Source organism: Trachurus trachurus, assembly GCF_905171665.1.
Source record: "Trachurus trachurus genome assembly, chromosome: 3".
Lineage (NCBI taxonomy): Eukaryota > Metazoa > Chordata > Actinopteri > Carangiformes > Carangidae > Trachurus > Trachurus trachurus.
Window position 1 is genome coordinate 29156862 of NC_139893.1, and position 18621 is coordinate 29175482.

The following is an 18621-nucleotide window of genomic DNA, read 5'->3' on the forward strand; positions in this document are numbered from 1 at the left end:
TTGCCATGATGGGAGGAGGAGGAAATATCAAACAGAAAGCAGCTGTTACCACAGCAACACCAACCAGACCTCCATATTTTCCATCCAGCATTGCGTTGCTATGGCGTCTTCTGACGTTCAGTTCAGCACTCTGAGGAAAAAAAGGCTCTGACATTGAGAAATGGACTCGTGGCTCCGTGACAACGTCGAGAACCACGAGTCCTGACGTCGGCCAACATTTCTGACGTGTCAGAAATCCATCCAACCAGGAACAGAGAGTTCAGCCCTCATTGCCCTCTGTACAGTACACGACGAACAACACCTAACGAAGCTGAAATTACACCTCACTCTATAATGAGTCATGTGGTTTAAAAATTGACTCAAAAACAGGCTGTTCACTGACAAAGGATGGAAGCAGATGCCTGTGAAAGCTTCGGAAAAATCTACAGTAAGGAGTGGCCCTTGAGTTCAGATAATGATTTAGTCAACAGTTTTAAATTACAAGGATAAACATTGAAACTTCAAGGCCTGAGGAGGGAGGGGCCGTCACCTCAGCATATATGGCGTAGATTATCAGAGTGGGTCAAGCTGCAGACTAGCTGCTCTTTGACTGGGTGACGGTGGGATGTAAAAGAGGCTTAAGTTAGGTCAAGGTTAAAGATTGGTGCCACATGTTGGAGGACCCCACAGTTTTCTGATATCGGAACCTGATCCCTGGTGCAGGGCTGAGTGAGAGGTCAGGAGGTCAAAACACCATTTAAGATGAGTGTTAACTGTCTCGCTGCCACACCCTGTCTGTGTGATTTCCTTCTGCTGAGGATGCAAATCCTAAAAATGATCTATGGTTTAATTTTTATAAAAGCCTCAGTAATTCTGTGAAACAGCTGGACACTGCAGTTTTAATCAAACCATACTCAAATGAGGAGTTTGTTGGGAACTGGTTTTGGAAACAGTGGAGGCTTATAAAAGTAGAGGTGGCCAGGATCTAAACCTCCTGTCGTATCATTGGGCGGCTCAGATTAGCATTCCAAGAAAATCCCTCAATCCTCGGGGTCACGGCAGAAAATGCCACTACATTTCAATTACCACTGAGGCTCTATCTGAATTCTGATACATTGAAAAAAGTGCAAAAAAAAATATCCTATAACCCATTTGTTAGGAATAATTTAAGAGTCTGGTACAAAATACAAGCACACTTAAACTCCATGTCAGATTTATCAGGTTTAGCTCCAGTGGGGAGAAAACGTAGATTTCCTCCAGGCAGAGGTGACCCCAGCTTTAGACTCTGGGCAGAGACAGGGATTAGTAAAGTTATGGATATGTATGACAACAATGATATACAAGGATGTGCAAAGAATTTTATAACATCCCCTCAAAACACTTTTTCAAATATCGACAAATTAGGAGATTTACATTTGAACAGCCCCATGTACTCCAAGGTCAGGTTAGATCATTGTCATGGTCATGTCCACGTTTCCCTTATCTATAATGGTTCATCTAAATAAAACTTGAAGGTTTGGTTTAGCAACTCAAATGACTGGATTAAAAACTTTCTGTATTATAAACAACAAATATTCCAAAATACTTTTAGGACCAAAGCATTATTTTATTCCTTATCTGGATGCTGTGACTTCTTAGTCCCACATGCAAAGAATACATTGGGTGTTGTCTCTGTTTGTGAGAAATTACCATTTATTCTGTCACTCTCAGGAGCAGATTACAACGATGTGAACTGTAGAAACACACCATGATGAATGTTTGAATAAAGTTGGTAGTAAAGAGTTTCTGAGTGTCAGGGAACAAACACACCACAAAAACACAAATCAGAAGCAGAAGCAGAGGCAGAGTTACACTGCGATGGATCTGTATGGATTTTGTACAGTGGAGCTGCAGAGTGGCACCGGGAGATAAGCTCGGAGGAGACAAACAGAGGAGCAAGGAGAGGGAACAACAGCAGAGGGAAAACACTGGCTGCACATTATGATGCTGCTGCACACCTTGACAAGCTTTACGCCAGCAAGACGCATCGTGTAAAATTTGGCACTTAGGCTTTGAGAGGAGGCAGCAGAGGCAAATACATCACTGCAACTCTATGAACGTGTTAGTGTGTGTGTGTGTGTGTGTGTGTGTTGGCTTCATCTGCATGGGTCCAGCTCTGACAAATGGATGTCTGTGCAGAATGGTGAGTGAGTGTCCGTGTTGTTACCTTAGCGGTTCACACAGGAACCAACTCGACCTTCACGTATTATAATATTTATGGGAAGTACAAAGAGCTCAAACATGGATGAGTACAGCGCATTGTTGCTTTACACAGAGTGGAATCTGAAAGAGTTTGACCCAGGGGTTATGGATCGGAAAACCTACATTTCTTAGTAAGATATTACTTAAATGGAATTATGACTGAGGGACTGGAAAAAGAAGACAGTGAAGGCTGGATCACAGCAACAAGGTTTAACTTTTAAACTACATTGAATCATTGTTTAAGTTGGAATTCTGTTGCATCAAAATATTGTCAAAATTATAAAAGATTGAACTCATTGTCCCGTTTAGTTTTCACTTCACAAAAAAGGCGACAACGAGGAGTTTTTATTTGGTTATTTAAAAGTCTCACGTTAATGTGGATGAATCTACGCTACCCACACTTGTTAATGGGCCCATTTTCAATAAATATATCATTTTGTCTCTATAGTTATTTTGTTATTATTAGTGGTGGCGGAGATGCTGGTCGAGCCGACCAGCGTTTCTTTACTTTCGGTTTCGTGGCGAGTCATGAGAATAACGCCGCCGAATCACAGTTTATGGTCGGAACTACGACGGTATGTGATCGTCCTCGAACCTCTGACTTTAATTCTTGATGAATGAAGACATGAGTCTGTCTTGTGCCGGTCAAAGAATTTCACGGTGCGCGCAGAGGCTCATTAATGTAGTGTGAAAACGCTTCGCTTTTCCAAAACTCCTCGTTGTCCCTTTAAAAAAAGAAAAAGCATTCAGAAAAATTTCAAGGACAAAATTAATAAATGGCACAAAAGAATTGTTCAAATATGAGACATCATTATGTCTTCCGCATGTATTTAAATGTGAATGTATGATTCCTAGACTCTCTATGCCCTCCTTGAAAAAAAAAACACCGACTGGCTCCATGTGCTCAGTTCTGCTAATTATCTAAAGACAGTTCTGCTGTTTTACATGCTTTAAGTACATCCAGTACAAGAGACACCAACAACAGCATTCTTTTGCAGGTAGCTAACATTGAGAGGCATGTTAATGTAATGTGCTGGAGCATCATCCGTCTCCATGACAACAAATGGAAAACCGGCGCCCAACTCGTTGTTTATGGCTTGGTGAAACACAGACAGAAGAGAACCTGAAAAGGACCTGATTGTTGCCACATGGAGCCACGGCAGAGCTCGACATGTTTCAGGGCTGAGCTGAGGTTATCTGGGTCCAGGCTGAGCTGAGAGCACCGCCCTCAGTTTGGCCAAATGAAATGAGATTAAAAGCAAACACTTCAGATAAAAACCCTGCTCCAGCCGTGCTCCTGTGATGAACACAGACTGTTCTTGTGTGTTTGCAGCCATATTTTGTTTTCGAACCTCAGCTTAGGAACTGCTCCTGTGGTCAGGTGGGTGGAGTATCATTCGGCTTTGAATATGACTAGAAGGCTTTGCATTCAGTTACAGCAACAAGTTCTCATGTGCATACATCAGCTCTTATTCATGCTGAATATTAGAAAATAATATCTATAAGAAAAAAATCTGTGCAACAAAAAATATTTAGGTTTTGCTATATGGCTGCAGTGCATCAAACTAGAAACACAGCACTGACATTCTGTACAATCTTAATGGAAAATGTATTGGCTAACCATTTCTTGTTCACACACCCCGTGCACACAACAGGATTAGTGCTGATTTGTGACAATCTGACAATAATTAGCCATAACATTAAAATGTATGTGTAACTTTATATTCATCTTATTTTTTTCTATTCATTAGATTCACATGACGTCACTGTGTTTCTGCGCCGCCATATTTGTGTCTGAATCAGGGCAATCTGGGCACGGATCACAGCATGTAACGTTACCAGAACAAGTGGAGTAGTAGGAGGAAATCAGCAAGAGACCGAAAATTGACGTTATTTGAAAGATGCCAGGATTATATTGTGCTGTTGACTGTGATAGCAGTCGCCAAAGAAACCCCGGACTGCAGTTTTATTCCATCCCAAAAGACGTAAAGTTATAGGCGGAATAAATGGTTGACTGCAGGCAGTCTATCAGTCGCAGCGTGGCCGTGGGCTGTGACAAGTCTCACAAAAAGAGGGGATTCACTTTTTTTTTTAAATAACATGGATATATTGAATTCTGCATTTTGATTACTTTCTTATTAATTACTCACTGATTCTGCATTCAGTCTTTTATTTCTGTATAACAGACCGTTGCTAAGTAAAACAGGCCGTTGCTAGGGACGCCGCTCTGATCAGCGGAGCAGGGCAGAAGAACTATCAAGGATTTTTACCTTGTGTTTCATTTTTACCAGCTTCAGACTAATTGTGATGTTAGAAAAATGACTTGTAGCTTGTTAGAGGGAGAGTGGAGGCTCTCTGCCTCCCTCACCGCTGCTGGAACCAAACCTGCGATCAGAGCGGACAGAGCGGACGGGCCAGCGCAGTGTCACAGCTGTGCCCAGCTGTGTCTGTGCCACCGCGAGTCCCTGACACAAACGTGTCCCGTAACCGTAATCTCTTATGACAGACAGGACTACATAAATGCGCATATCGTAACATTTACATGATAATTCATCAATCTACTGATTGATTATCAAAAGCCCATTGAAAACAACTACACACGAGTCGACCGAGAGGAGGGTGAGGAGCAAACAGCGGAGAAGTGACCGGACTAGGACTTTGATCAACATTACGTCTTAAATTAATTAATTTACTCATAAACTGTGTAATAAGTGGGATAATATAGAGTTTGTCTGTTGTTATAGAGATATAAACCCAGACAGGATGTATGAAACCCTGTCATTTTGTCAAGAAACTGTCATTTCCATCCTGCGGTTTGCATGCTGTCATATGAGGAGACCTGTCAAATCGGACACAAATATGGCGGCGGTCCCTTCGACGTGACGTCACTGCAACCCATGAATAGTTCTGAGGGTTGTGATTGGGCAGATTAAACCCCGGGTTCACGAAAATGTTTATTTTTATATTCTTTACTTTTGCCATAACCACAACCTTGACCAAGCCTTTAACTATACATGTGTTGCCATGTGCCAGTGTAGGACATATCCTAGCTCTTTAACCTTGATGGTGTAACTACATACTGAAATAAATTGTATTGGATGTTTAATTTGCATAATCTATGCAGTGAAATGAAGGTAAGTATTAATAAAACTAACATGACTTTAATAAAAGTCAGAGGACACAGACATAATCACTACTGATCAAAATGACTCACTTCTTAAACTGTCCATGTGGCAGCTTCTCTGCTTAATTATTGAATCTTTATCATGTTCAACTGCGTCTTTGCGATGCTCATCCACTATCTCATCCTTCTTGCTCTCAGGAATCTCTCTCATCACACAACAATTGTCCCTACATGATCATTTCCATCTGGGTTTGTCCTTATCTACTACTTTCTCTTCTTCTTCCTGTGTCTGCTCTTTTGTCTTCGCCATCACATCCTTGTCTTCCTCTCATTGCCTCACCACTCCTCTGTCTAAGCTCTTTATATATCTCCTGGCAAAGCAACAAAGTTCTTCCACTGGGCTGGTGTTTGAGGAGGTGGCCGAAGCTCACACTCAGCTAATCTGGTTAGCTACACCAGGAGACTATGCAGAGGACGCTGCTGTGGTCTTCTCTTCCTCACTCAAGGGCAACCTGGGTCATTTTAGCTGTTTTCTATGATTGTAAATTGTTGTTCTTTTGACTCAATTGAACTCAAAGCAACACCATAGTGGTGTGCATAGCCAGCAGCAACATGCTTACCCGGCTCTCAGTGCTTGCTGCAGTCTCTGTCTCCGCAACCAAAAACTTAAAAACTGTGGTTCAAAGTCTACTGCACAGAAGGAGTTTTTGAAAATATCAGTTTTTAAGGACCTAAAATGCCATTTAGGTGTGGATGAGAGGCCCAAATGCATAAAAAAGTATCTGGTTTTAGCCGTTAACGGGGAGACATGGTCTGAGTCTGGGTCTGACTGAGGCTCAAACTGTGGCAGAGTCAGTTGTTTCGTCCTCTAACTGTATTGGTGCTCTCTGCTCTCTCTCAGCATGTGGTGGGCAGAGCTCAAGGCATCATCCAGGTTTAACAATCAGGAAGTCAGAAGAGATGAGCTTCAGACACAGTTTTTATACTGTATGTGAAACCAAAATAATAATCACAGCCGATGATGTCAACATCCTCTGATAGAATGAGCTTTAATGAGCTGGACAAAAAATGATCATTGTAACCTTTATGAGAGGAGAATGTACTGCAGAAGTCTTAGATGGGACTACATCAGTACACCAGTTACACACTGCACCTAATCAACTGCAAACTGAGAGCTTGGTTTTTGGATATATTAAGAATGTATCCCTAATTCACCAACCACAGCTGGGTTTTATCTGGATCTACTTCCCTCTGTGAATAATTACACCAAACCTCTCTCTATAATAGTGGAGGCTCCGCTTTACTCATTAGTATTAGAGGAGCAGGCGCCGATCCACCTATCAGGATCCTGCACTGTGAGACATTAAACTTTCAAATTCATTCAGCACATGCCACTGTCGACAACTTAACCACAGTTATTTTACAAACATCACGCTGCTCTCACCCTGAGCCATAGTTTATTAGAAAACAAAACAATGTGGGACCATAATCTGCTACCGTTGGCAGGATTTGTTTCCTCTGACCAATCAGGAGAGAGTGTGCATGAAATAAAGCACAGCCAGTGTAAGCACAGGCTCAATATCCCCATGGGGGACAATGACAATTCAGTCTCACTGTGCAGCATCTTTATAGCAAATCACATTCTCCCACAAGTAATGAGCAGATGACAAATTCTATTGTAGGGATGTGAGGATTCAGTCTTCACACTGTGCTGTATTAATCTGAGATGGGACATTGGAAAAAAGATGTGTTTTTTTCTCGTTTTTTAATTTATTTTCCACTCTGTGTTTGTGTGTAAGATTTATTTCACCATTACAATAAAGCAGAGGGAAATAAAAGGAGGCTGATGGGTGGACGATAGCTGCAGCACATTAAAGACAGGAAGTCAGCCAAACTTCCAGAGTGACACACTTAACTCTTCTTGTGTTTATCTTTGCTCCTCTTCTTAAACAGGGACATTACTGTGCAGTCAATACTTTATCCTCCCTGTCCCCTTTAGTCTAAGTGCTGGAGGATTTACCTCACCTCCCTGTCTCAGCTTGGCCTCAGTCCCCCGGCCCCCAGGCAGCAATAAAAAGAGGTAAACAATGAGGCTGAGAGCACACCAATAATAAAAAGGGGGTCTAAGGGGGTTGTTTAAGTCGTTAAGTGTCAATGGCCCTTCGAAAGCCAAACTATCCCGCCATCACACACGCTGCACTGGACTCCCACAATATCAGCGCAGGTAGTTTGAAGAGCTGAGGAGTGGAACCTGATGGTGGAAATGAGACTGATATTGAGATGCAATACCTTCATTTCAGGTCCAAGGTTGCAATCAATACAGGTCTTATTGTTCCATAAAACAACACTGACCTAAAAGTCTCAGTAGCGTCTGACAGAGCAGCTGATCAGTGACCATGACTCACTGTTTACTGACATTTCAGCTGCTCACACTTTTAGCATTCAAGACTCATTTTGGTCCTCCATCATCTCATCAGTGTTCAGCTTCCCGGTCAGTTGGACACTTGTCTTTAAGTCTCAGAGGACAGTCTCACACATCCTCTGATTTGAGACTGTCCTCTGGCGAAAATCGACCACAGGTCATCTCTGTCCAAACCATCATACCCGACTGAGGAACAGCAGTTATTCTAACCCTCCTCCCTCCCCCCCTGCCATGTGCATTTGTTTTCAACGAAGCCAGTGAGAAGGCAATCCATGGAGTGGTGGATAACGTTATATATGGTAATGGTAATAGTACAGTATAATAGCTTTTCTTTTTTTTGCCTTTATGGATAGTACAGTTGAGACAGACAGGAAACAGGGGAGGCAGAGAGAGGGGGAATGACATGCAGTAAATGGCGCCCGACACGGGCCTCGAACCAGGGCCGACTGCAGCAAAGACTGTGCCTCTATACATGGGGCGCCCGCTCTAACCACTACGCCACGCGACGCCCCGTAAATAGCTTTTCTAGTCTCTGGGACCACTCAAAGTGCTTTGCACCGTTGATCAGATTCACCCATTCACACACTGATGATACAGTACATACAGTAGGGGGCAAGTGTGAGATCAGTGTCTTGCTTGGAGAAGCCAGGAATCGAACCACTGACCTTCTGGTTAGTGGACGCCCTGCTCTACCTCCTGAGCCACAGCCGCCCATCATATACTGTATGTTTTATGATGCGTGTATTTGGGTAGTTTTATCTGTCATAAAGAAGAGATTATGGAACATGGGGCGTGTTTGTGTTGTGGCGCTGCCAAGACAAGATCTGGGACACAGGGTCGGAGGCTCTGATCTTGCAAGGTTGGTTTTCGGCCAAGAGATGCTAGGTGGAAGGCAGAGAGCCTCCATTCTCTATTGACAATTACTTTGTAGCTGTTTAATTAAGGTAAAAATCTTGCATAGTTTCTCTTTAAGTTATATACAGTAATACGTTACATTTCTTTTAACATAGCTTTTATTGTGCTTTGTGTAAATGTACTTTCTGTTTGACTCTGGCTGGATTTGATAGGCACATTTAAGCTGAAGACAAATTTCTGCCTTTCGAAAATGGTAGACAATAAGGAATTTTAGATTCTATTTATAACTGAAGAACAGCTGCAGAAAATGCTGAGGCTGATGAAGACAAATCAGGAAGTGACTGTGGGGCCAGGAATCAAACCCTGAATTGCTGACTCAGCATTTTGAGTCATAATATTGAAATAATTCATTTTGTCCAAAAAATAATTTTTATGAACGAAAATGATGTTACACAGAATCTGCCCGAGGTTCATTCTCATTTATTTTGTATATTATCAATGATTGATGATTGTTTGAGTTTTTAAGGATCCTTGTCAAATAATAAATATTTATGTGTTCTGCGCATTAAGACTAATCCAAACAGACAACTTTAAAATGTTATTATTAACAACTTATTGATACATGTTCGGCCCGTGAATACATGGGCTCAGACAGATTGTGCACAGGCTCTGGCTGGTTTGGGCTGGATTTCTTTGGGCCCAATCTAAACTCTAGTGTGGACGCAGTCGGTTCAGAGGTGGATGGATGAGTTGTCAGCACATGACTCTTTTCTCATTTCAAACTGATAATCAACTTTGACTGTGTTTATTATTGTAACCATGGCGACGATAGCTCTTGACTCAGTGCACGCTTGTGCATGAAAAAAAAAAAAAAAAAACCTGAGCAGAACAACATTAAACTCAAAGACTAGAAATCACGACCTCGTCAACCAGTCAAGTGCTCGTAAATATGGTCAAAACCTCTCCCTCCTGAGTTACAGCATAGCAAGGTGTTACTGAGATATCACATTCATGAGACCTGAGCACATAAAGTAAGATGAAATACTGGGTTTCTTGGCTCAGACTGTGTCAATAAAAACCAGATGCAACAAAATCACTAGAAACAGACTTAGACTAAGAGTAAATCATGACGAACATGTGACCGACACAAGCTTCTACTGAAGAGAAGCAAGGCGGCTGCAGGTGAGATCAGGTGTGTGTGGACTAATGATGAGACACAGAGAACAAATATACAGTAAATACATGTCCATTAAAGGTATAATGTGTAGGAATTACCCCCATATAGCGGTGCAGTTGCATATCGGAACGTATTCTCAGAGGCGGTCCTGGCTAGTTTTACGCCCTGGGCGAAACCATCCCGTGGTGCCCCCCCCCCCCCCCCCCGCCCCCTAAAAAAAAAACCCCACCAACGAACAAACACAATATTATAATCAGTGTTGGGGGGGTTTCTTTTAAAATGTATTCCCCTACAGATTACTGATTACATGTCCCAAAATCTGTAATCTGTAATGCATTTCGATTACTCAAGTAAAGTAATGTATTCTGAATACTTTCTGGATTACTTTTAGCGTATTTCAAAATCACCTGCCTTAGCGCCTTTAACACTGAATTTGATCTTACACATTATCTTATAGGCTACCGTGGTTCCTCTAAATTAAATCATCAATAAATGTGTTTGAATTTGTCAAACCACAGTTTAATTTGTTATTGATCATCCATTTAAATGATTTTTTTAAATAGCCAATCACATAAAATTATAGGCTTAGGCTATATTAAAACTGAGCAGCTTGACTACAGCCTCTGAACCTGTAAAAAAAAATACACAATTTAAAATAGTTTTTGTTTGTGAGTGTAGGGCCAGCAACTTTATATTTTGAATATAAAGTAATGACAGGAAGGAACCACTGTTCCATCTGTAGGCTAAACTACAAATGTGCTTAAAGTCACGTCTCTGCTGAAGTCGGTGTGGTTTTGGAAACAGCGTGACGTTAAACTACGCTCATTATAAACATCATGACAGTCTAGGGTCCGTTTAACAACGTGATCCTGTCGCAGTTCATTCATGCTGTTTACCAGAGACCGGACATTGAAGAGGAAGAAGAGGAATATTGCTGGGCATCCCATAGCAACATTACCAAAATGAAGCGAACTTCAGGGCGAGGAGTTTAGCGCTTAACCCTCCTTTCTTTCCCCGCATGAGAGCCCTCTGGCCCGGCGGAGCATCCGACGTGAGACCTCAGCAGTCGCAAGTTGATCCCCCCCGCCCCCTCCCCCTTGCCTCCTCTGACACACACTCTCAGCAGCAAGTTGACGTGACATAGGGGCGCCCCAGCGACCACTCCACTAACTTGACGCCAATTTTTGTTTTGTCTTTTTTTTTTTTTTTTTTTTTTGGAGAGCGCTCGTGCGCCCTCACAAAGATTGCGCCCTGGGCGGTCGCCCATATTGCCCATAGCTAAAACCGGCCCTGCGTATTCTTGATGTAGCATTCACGTGAAATCGGGCAGATGTCAGACAGACAAGAGACGCTGCATGTAACAGGATAAACAAGCGTCGATGTAAACAAGTGGTCCGCCAGCACGAGGCAAAACAATACAGGCGTGATTATACATGTATGTTGTCATGGTAATGTCGTATTGTTTACCTGACCCACGTTTTACCGTCTTTCTCTCGTCGAGTACAATGACATCCGGTTGGTTTGCCGACGGTGTCATTCAGGTGCCTGACTGCAACATCAGTGCCTCCGTCCTTCCTCACACTACACAGTGGTGACAGTTTTAACAGGCGCTACCTGGAAAACTTTCTCTCCGAGCCGACAGCTCACGTGAGTTTCTGTGGTTACCTACGGTCACGCTGCCACTGAACGTAAAAAATGGCGATGCAACATGGCAGCCGAGGTTCGGTGCGCCCCCCCCCCTTGTATATTTGTAACGACTTGCAACAACTCATTCTAAGGTACGAGAAAGCTTTCATTTGTATGCGGGTGTGATTCAACTTCAGTGAAATATTTATGAAAGCAATATTTGATTTTTGCTAATAAAAAGCCAAATAAGTTACATACTGTCTGGGGCTTTAAATTGTCTTTTCTCATTCTCAAAATGAGTCCTGCTATGGTTTGACTGGAGAATCAAATCCAGCATCTGTTTACTTCTAAACTCCCAGCTCAGACTGGATGGAAAACATTTTCCTTCCCTTGTGCAGATTCTCTGAAAATTCAGCTAAGGTTTGTTCTGCATTTGGATGGAAGCTTGCTTCTTGTCATGACTCTAATGTCCTTTTTACTTCTCTTCCAACATTCATAAAGTAGGTACCCACGTTGGCTGACACCGGTCACAAAGCTGGAACAACAATAACATTAATCTTGTGCATGACGCTGACTCTTTGTCTTCATCGACCTTTTTTGAACAGAAGTGTGTGTGAATTTATTCAAGTCTAGTCAGACTGTGACTGTCAATGGAGAGAAGAGTGAGAAAAGGAGGCAGAGTACAGAGTCAAAGGTGACTGTGGCTGAGAGGATCGGTGACTTAAGTCTGTCAGTGAGCTTCAGCTTTATTGCTGTCAGCGGAGACAACAGCATCAGTGCAGGATCTTCTGACAGCAGCCAGGTGGGAAATCAAAGTGTGGAGAAACTGCTCGCACCGATCAACAGCGAGCCAAGGTTCTGACAAGTGAGGTAATCAAACCAATCATTCAACGGCCACATCGTTTATTGATCCTCAAGACTGCAACTGAGCTGGAACAGAAATTCAGCACCAATTATAAAATAATTTAATAATTATTTTTCGGTTAAAAAACCATTCAGAGCTGAACTCTAGATGTTTATCCTGCTGTGTAAAGACCTTCTACATCTACAGCATCCAACAAACTTCCAATTTAGCAGCTGAGCAGTTTCCAGGCTGCAGGTCAACACTTTCCTCTCTCATGTACTGTATCTGCTGCATGTTTGTGTTTGTGCATCATAATTATGACCACCAAATAATAATAATAACTTGCATTTATATAGTGTCTTTCAAAATACCCAATGCCCCCAAGGTGTGTGTGTGTGTGTGTGTGTGTGTGTGTGTGTGTGTGTGTGTGTGTGTGTGTGTGTGTGTGTGTGTGTGTGTGTGTGTGTGTGTGTGTGTGTGTGGGGGGGGGGGGGGGGGGGGAGTGACAATTTTCCCAATCGCTCATTAAACTCTGCCTTCATGTGCCTGTATGAATTATCAGCCTGACCTCCACTGAGAAAATGTGTTTTCGTTGTTAACGTTACATGACGTCATGTCCCTTTGAAATCCCACACTCTGATCCTTATGCTCTGCCCCTGTCACCACCAAACATTGAACGCTGCTGCAGCTGCAGCTTTGACTAGTGCACAGGTGAGCTCCTGCATGCCAGTTACTAGGGATGCACATTTTGAATTTTTCAACCGACCATTAAACGTGAAGTGATTAGATTAAAATGCTCTATTGAGCATCTGTGACTACTGTAGGCCTGTGCCAATCGACAATCTGATTGTCTCTTGGCCATTGAGAGGAGGAAAGACGATATTTTTTTTCTTGCCAATGTTATAAAACATCTCCCTTTCTCCCGTGTAAAAAGAAAAATACGTTATAATTTCTTAAAATAAATGGCAAATAGTAGCCCTAGCCTATATCTCCTGTGTATCAAAATATTTTATAACTTATTAAAATAAGCAACAGCCAACAGATTAACAAAACATAAACACATATGAATCCTCTTGCCATTGCAAAAAAAACCAAAAAAAACTCCCCCGCTCTGCTGATTTAAAATCAGCCAACAGTTTTTTTGTTTGTTTTTTTTAACAAAAATTTCAGACCTTAAAATAAAATAATCAGGCCAGGCCTACCTCAGTCCTCTCAGACTGGTTTTTATTAAGAAATAGTAACCTACACAGTGTCACACTACTCCTTTTTTGCTTGCTCCATTTTGGCTGGGAAATATGGCTGCAGGCATGAGGGTTAGTCTGCACGTGTGGGCACGGCATGCCCCCATAAATTGATTCATATAAGCAGCTAATCTAAAAAAGAAAATTCTGATAGTATTAATCAGTGAAAGTGAAGAGCTGGACCAAGGCTAGTTGTTTCACATGCTACCTTCAGTAGAAAAAAATAAGTGGCAAAAATAGAGTGCAGCAGAATGAGAGCACTTAGTATGTTAGCATTTAAGCACTTCCTGTTCCCTCCTCCTGAAGCCTGTGGGTGTTGTGAAGGCATTTTTAGTTAAATTACCTTAATATAAGGCATTTTATATTCACATATTATTTATATTTTATTCTCTGTCAGAAAATACCGCTGGCTTCAAATTTTATTCACAAACCAGGAGGTTGTTATCAAGTGTCTTAATGAAGCATCAAAGGTTGCTGTGGATGTTACATTGAACATGGAAGCCAATCTTCTCACCAGTCCACTAGTTGTGTTTATACAGCCTGTTACTCTCTTTGTGTGAGTAAAGGAGTGAGGCTCTGTCCTTTTATTTGTTGGTCTTTAATTTGACCTTTTGACCTATGACTACTGAAGAGAACATTCGGTACTTTTGTAATCTTCTTTTCTTTGTCGGTGGACCACACTCACAGGTCCCATTTCTGCAATAATCTAAAAGAGTGTAAAAATCCCTCTGTCTTGTTGCTGAGGGAACCATGATGAAGCCAACTCCCAGGTTAGCCTACAAAAATACACCATCCCTGCAGCGCTGTGCTGCAAGCAAGGCTCTTTGCACTCAGCTTACAGTGATATTGAAACAACAGGTAGAGCAACATCGAATATGACCTGGCTACATCTACATTACACTGAGATTGCGGCTGAAAGGGAAGTGAACTCACCACTGGAGCAGTCCAGTCCTCCCCAGCCGGGCTCACACTGGCAGGTGTCTGGAGAGACGCAGCGTCCGTGGACACACTCCTCAGTGCACAGAGCTGAAGAAACAGGAGGAAGTCACGATTACCATCAAAAACATCAAATGAAACACAAGAGAAGAGGAAACTGAAGCTTTAAAAATGAAGTAGATTTTTTAAACTTGTTTGTATATTGTGTCTGATGGCACACTTTGTCACAGATATGTACAGCACCACTGCTGTGAGTGTGTAGTGCCTCCTCAGAGAGAGCTGCTCAGGGTGCTCTGTGTGATGCAATGAGATAATAACTGGAAGTCAAAAAGTCAGTTTATATTATCAAAAGTCATTTTGATTTGCCATCGGGTTTAATGTTTTAGGCGCTTGCCTTTGAAGTCAGCGGGAGCGACGTTTTCAGATTCACTTTTAGGTCTTAATGTGATTTACAGAGGGAGCGAGGTCTGTGTCAGTGTGTCTGTGCCTTTAATCTATGTATTTATTGTTCTCTCTCTTTTATCAGTTCCCCCTTTATTTCCTCTCTTTACTTTTTCTCCTCCTTGCTCCCACCTTCCTGTGGCATCCTGCGGCCTCCAGGTCAATCGTTGCGCTAGATAATGACTGAGTGAGACGTGGCAGCCTCGTTCATTATCCTGTGATAGACTCATTTGTTTTGAAGCTTCAGATACTGTTTGACAACTCTCTACTGTAAGGTCGTGCCATGATGAAATATTACACCTGCTGTAAAACGCTTAGGGTGAAGATGAAGATGAAGAGTGGCCTTATCTGTGCGAAGCCGATAACGTGTCTTTCACCCTATCAGGAGGCTGCTCCTCATGTCTCCCTGTATCTGAATCAAGGTGATTCCTTAAGGTGGATGAATATATACATATTTACAGCAGGTCAGAGAATTGGCCCAAACACAACACACAGCTTCTCTGAAGAGGTGGGGTTAAACTGACAATGCTCTGGGTTAAGGCCTTCATCTACTAGGTCCGTTATTTTTCAGTGCCTTTTCATCTGAAGGGCTCTTTGGAGTCAGTTTGCATTTTTCATTCTTTCATTTCTACTAAAAATTCTGTTTTTTGGAAATGTTGAAACGTCAACTGATGCAACTGTTTAACAGAATACACACTGCAAAAAAATGCAGATTTAATGATTCTTTCTCTGCATTTTCTTTACTTCTTTCAGCCTTGAAGAATGTCTCCTCTCTGGCCTCTATCAACAAGACAACACCAACACAAACCAATAAAGTTTGGCTGAACCTAAGGTTAGGTGCTAAAAATTCCAGAAAGGTCTCAGAGGAAGCAGCGAGCCTGGCTGTGACAGGGGCAGCTGGTAGTTTGGTTTAACGTCATGACCTGCAACTACTCTAGTTCATGTCTATTACCACTTCTACATGTCACCCCCATCAACTCACGTTTGCTTCCTGGTATCTCTCTACTGTCGGCTGCCTTATATTGTAGTATGAAGCAAAAAATATAGTAATAAAACCCATTTATAGCAAAGGCAAAGGTTTTAAGCATTTTAGATGGTTGAGCAGTATGTATTGTAATCTACTGTGTGTCTGATTGGTCTCAAATTCACTCTCCACTGGGACAATGAGCCCAAGCATCCAGCCAAAGCCGTAGAGAATTGTCTACAGAGACAAGAAGAAGACAGCCATGGGCTGCAGAGGAATACTTTCCACAACATTTCTCCTCATCCCTGATTGAAACCATCATGGGGTCAAGGAAAGATGAGGAGGAGAGTTTTGAGAAAACGTTCAGCCACTGAACATAGATTAGATAATAAAATAATAATAAAATAAATGTTACCCTGACTTCATCCTGAGTAAAATTTACAAACCCTTTCTACGTGGAAATTATTACTGAGCTTTTTCTCAAGTAAATGTCTCTGCAATTTCTTTTCAGTGTAGAATAACTCAAAATGTATTGTTTTGTAACCATTTAGACAGCAAGGATTTGTAAGATCAGTTGACATAACTTGATTCAATAGTTTTCTTTAATGTCTTTATTTAAGAAATGAAATGGTCAAAAGCAACAGCTGCACAAAAAGGATGTCTTACACGAGTGAGGATTTAGCAAACCAGTGAGGTGAATAGCTGCTACTAGTTAACAAGTCAGAGTTTCTGCAGCTGATTAGTTACCTAATAAGACTTTGAGCATTGCTAGTTCAGTCCAGTGGGCCATTAATATGTCAAAAAGTTGAGAAGTTTTGGATTTGGTGCTACTAGTGCAGCTGCTGGTGTCACTTGTAGCTTAAGTTGGTACTAGTTTGACAAAAGAGTCACGAGTGGGAGACTGTTTAACCAGTGTGACCACATGTTCAACTAGTGTTGACAACAATCGAATATTAAATAACACTGACAGCTGATATCAGCGATATGGAATACATGTAAATGCTCAAACTGCTTGCCATATTGGCCAGGCTTTCTTGCTCATGGGGCAGGAATGACAGGGAGTTGGTGAAACGTGGGGAACAAAACAACGGTTAAGCCTCTCACTGCTAAAATCACTCCTGTGAATCACAATTGGGCTCCAGACAGCATTGATATCCTGCCCCCTTTGCTGAGCTTTGTCACTCAAACAATGCTAGAGAGTCTTGATGCAGCATTCTGAGATGACTATAGTTTTTGACCCTAAAGTTTGTCTGGGCTGGTGGTTGCACACACTCATCCAGGGGTGATCCATGAAGCACAGGAGCTGCAGGGTTGAAACTGGGGTAATTCAGTCCCAGTCCAGACCTGATGAGGCGGCCAGCAGATGTGGAGAGCCGAGGCATCACAACTAAAGGGGGGTACACACTACAGGATGTCCCGATGTCTCCCTTATGATCTAAGTCAGGAAAGGCCAGATTATCTGATGTTTGCAAACAACATTGTGTCTGATTTTCCTGTGGTGTGGTGTGGTGTGTTAAGAGTGACTTTGTCCGGTCTGGCCCACTTGGAAGGCTTCAGAAGGAGCATAATGAACATTATAACATGAGCCATAATTGCTCTGTTTGCGACTAGGAATCCTGTAGTTTGTGTGGGGTGTTCCCATGGATGTTCCGAGGAGAGCCGAGCACGCACAGTGTGTACCGGACCAACAGCCAATCGCGAAAGACGCGAGCTGAGTCAGCTGACTGATGTCCACTGGATTAAAATGGAGGCTCTGCCTTTTATTTACCTGTTGCAATGGTGACTCGCAGTATCGGGGCCAGAGCACACAGTGCTGTATGGCATACAGCCCACATTCCTGCCCTCTCCATGACTTTTCCATAGTCGTTTTGTTTTTTTGTGTGTTTTCTCAGACAGTAATAGGCCGAAAACAATCACCATTGCATCTTTCTGTTCGTCCGCCATGTTTGTTTACACTGAAGTCACGTTTAACCACGCAAGATTTGGAATATTCAGCGTGATGAACCTGATACTCTGCTGAAGAATTGGTTAGTGTGTGGTGTGTGCTCCGTAGTGCACACCACACACTATAAGATCAGAAGAGAGAGATCCTGTGTGATCTGTCTTTTGTTATCATCAAGTGTGTGGTCTCCAAATCTGTGAAGGTTTGAAGAATCCTGTAATGTTTGCCAGCCTTAAGCCAATCATTAAGATTGGCATGTTGGCAAATACAGATGATCGAATATCCTGAGTACTTCCTCCAAATATTATCCAAATATCGCTGACAGGGTTGAAGAGAAGGAAATCAATTCCTCTGGATCTTCAAAAACTAATTCAGACAAGAGTTGGTAGCCATAGCTACTTGGAATTCTGATGTCACAGCTACACACGAGGTGTTACATGCTGTGATGTAACACCTTGATATGTGTAGCTGTGACATCAGCGTTCCATGTGTGACATCACAAGTGTCCTGTGATCTCCTCACCACTCATTGCTTTGATCCTTGTCATGTAGGTAGGGTTTTCAAATTAACGGGCGGAGCGTCTAGCGCGAATGACGCGATGGACGCGAATGATCCAAAATGACCAAGCGGCGCGAATGAAGCGTCTGGCACGATTGTATTCGCGTCTATCGCGTCCGGTGTGAACGCCGCTTAAAACTAGTGTTATGTGTGTTATGTAGTGACGGTTTGTTCAGGAAGAAATCAGATTGAAATACGGGGCATCGGTGAATTTAGCGTGACTTTTGTGGGTTTGATGGAGGATTGACACTGTACATCTGTGCCACTGCTT

General features: G+C 42.4%; 1 protein-coding gene across 1 annotated transcript in view; it reads right to left on the reverse strand.

The window, feature by feature from the left end:
- LOC311007616 (uncharacterized protein) overlaps positions 1-18621 on the reverse strand; it is a gene marked incomplete at its 3' end in the record, with an annotated part of 130752 nt that overhangs the window by 85985 nt on the left and 26146 nt on the right. Inside the window, 1 exon segment of the mRNA XM_084000869.1 lies at positions 14443-14535. Within this exon segment, the coding sequence (XP_083856995.1) occupies positions 14443-14535 (93 nt within the window).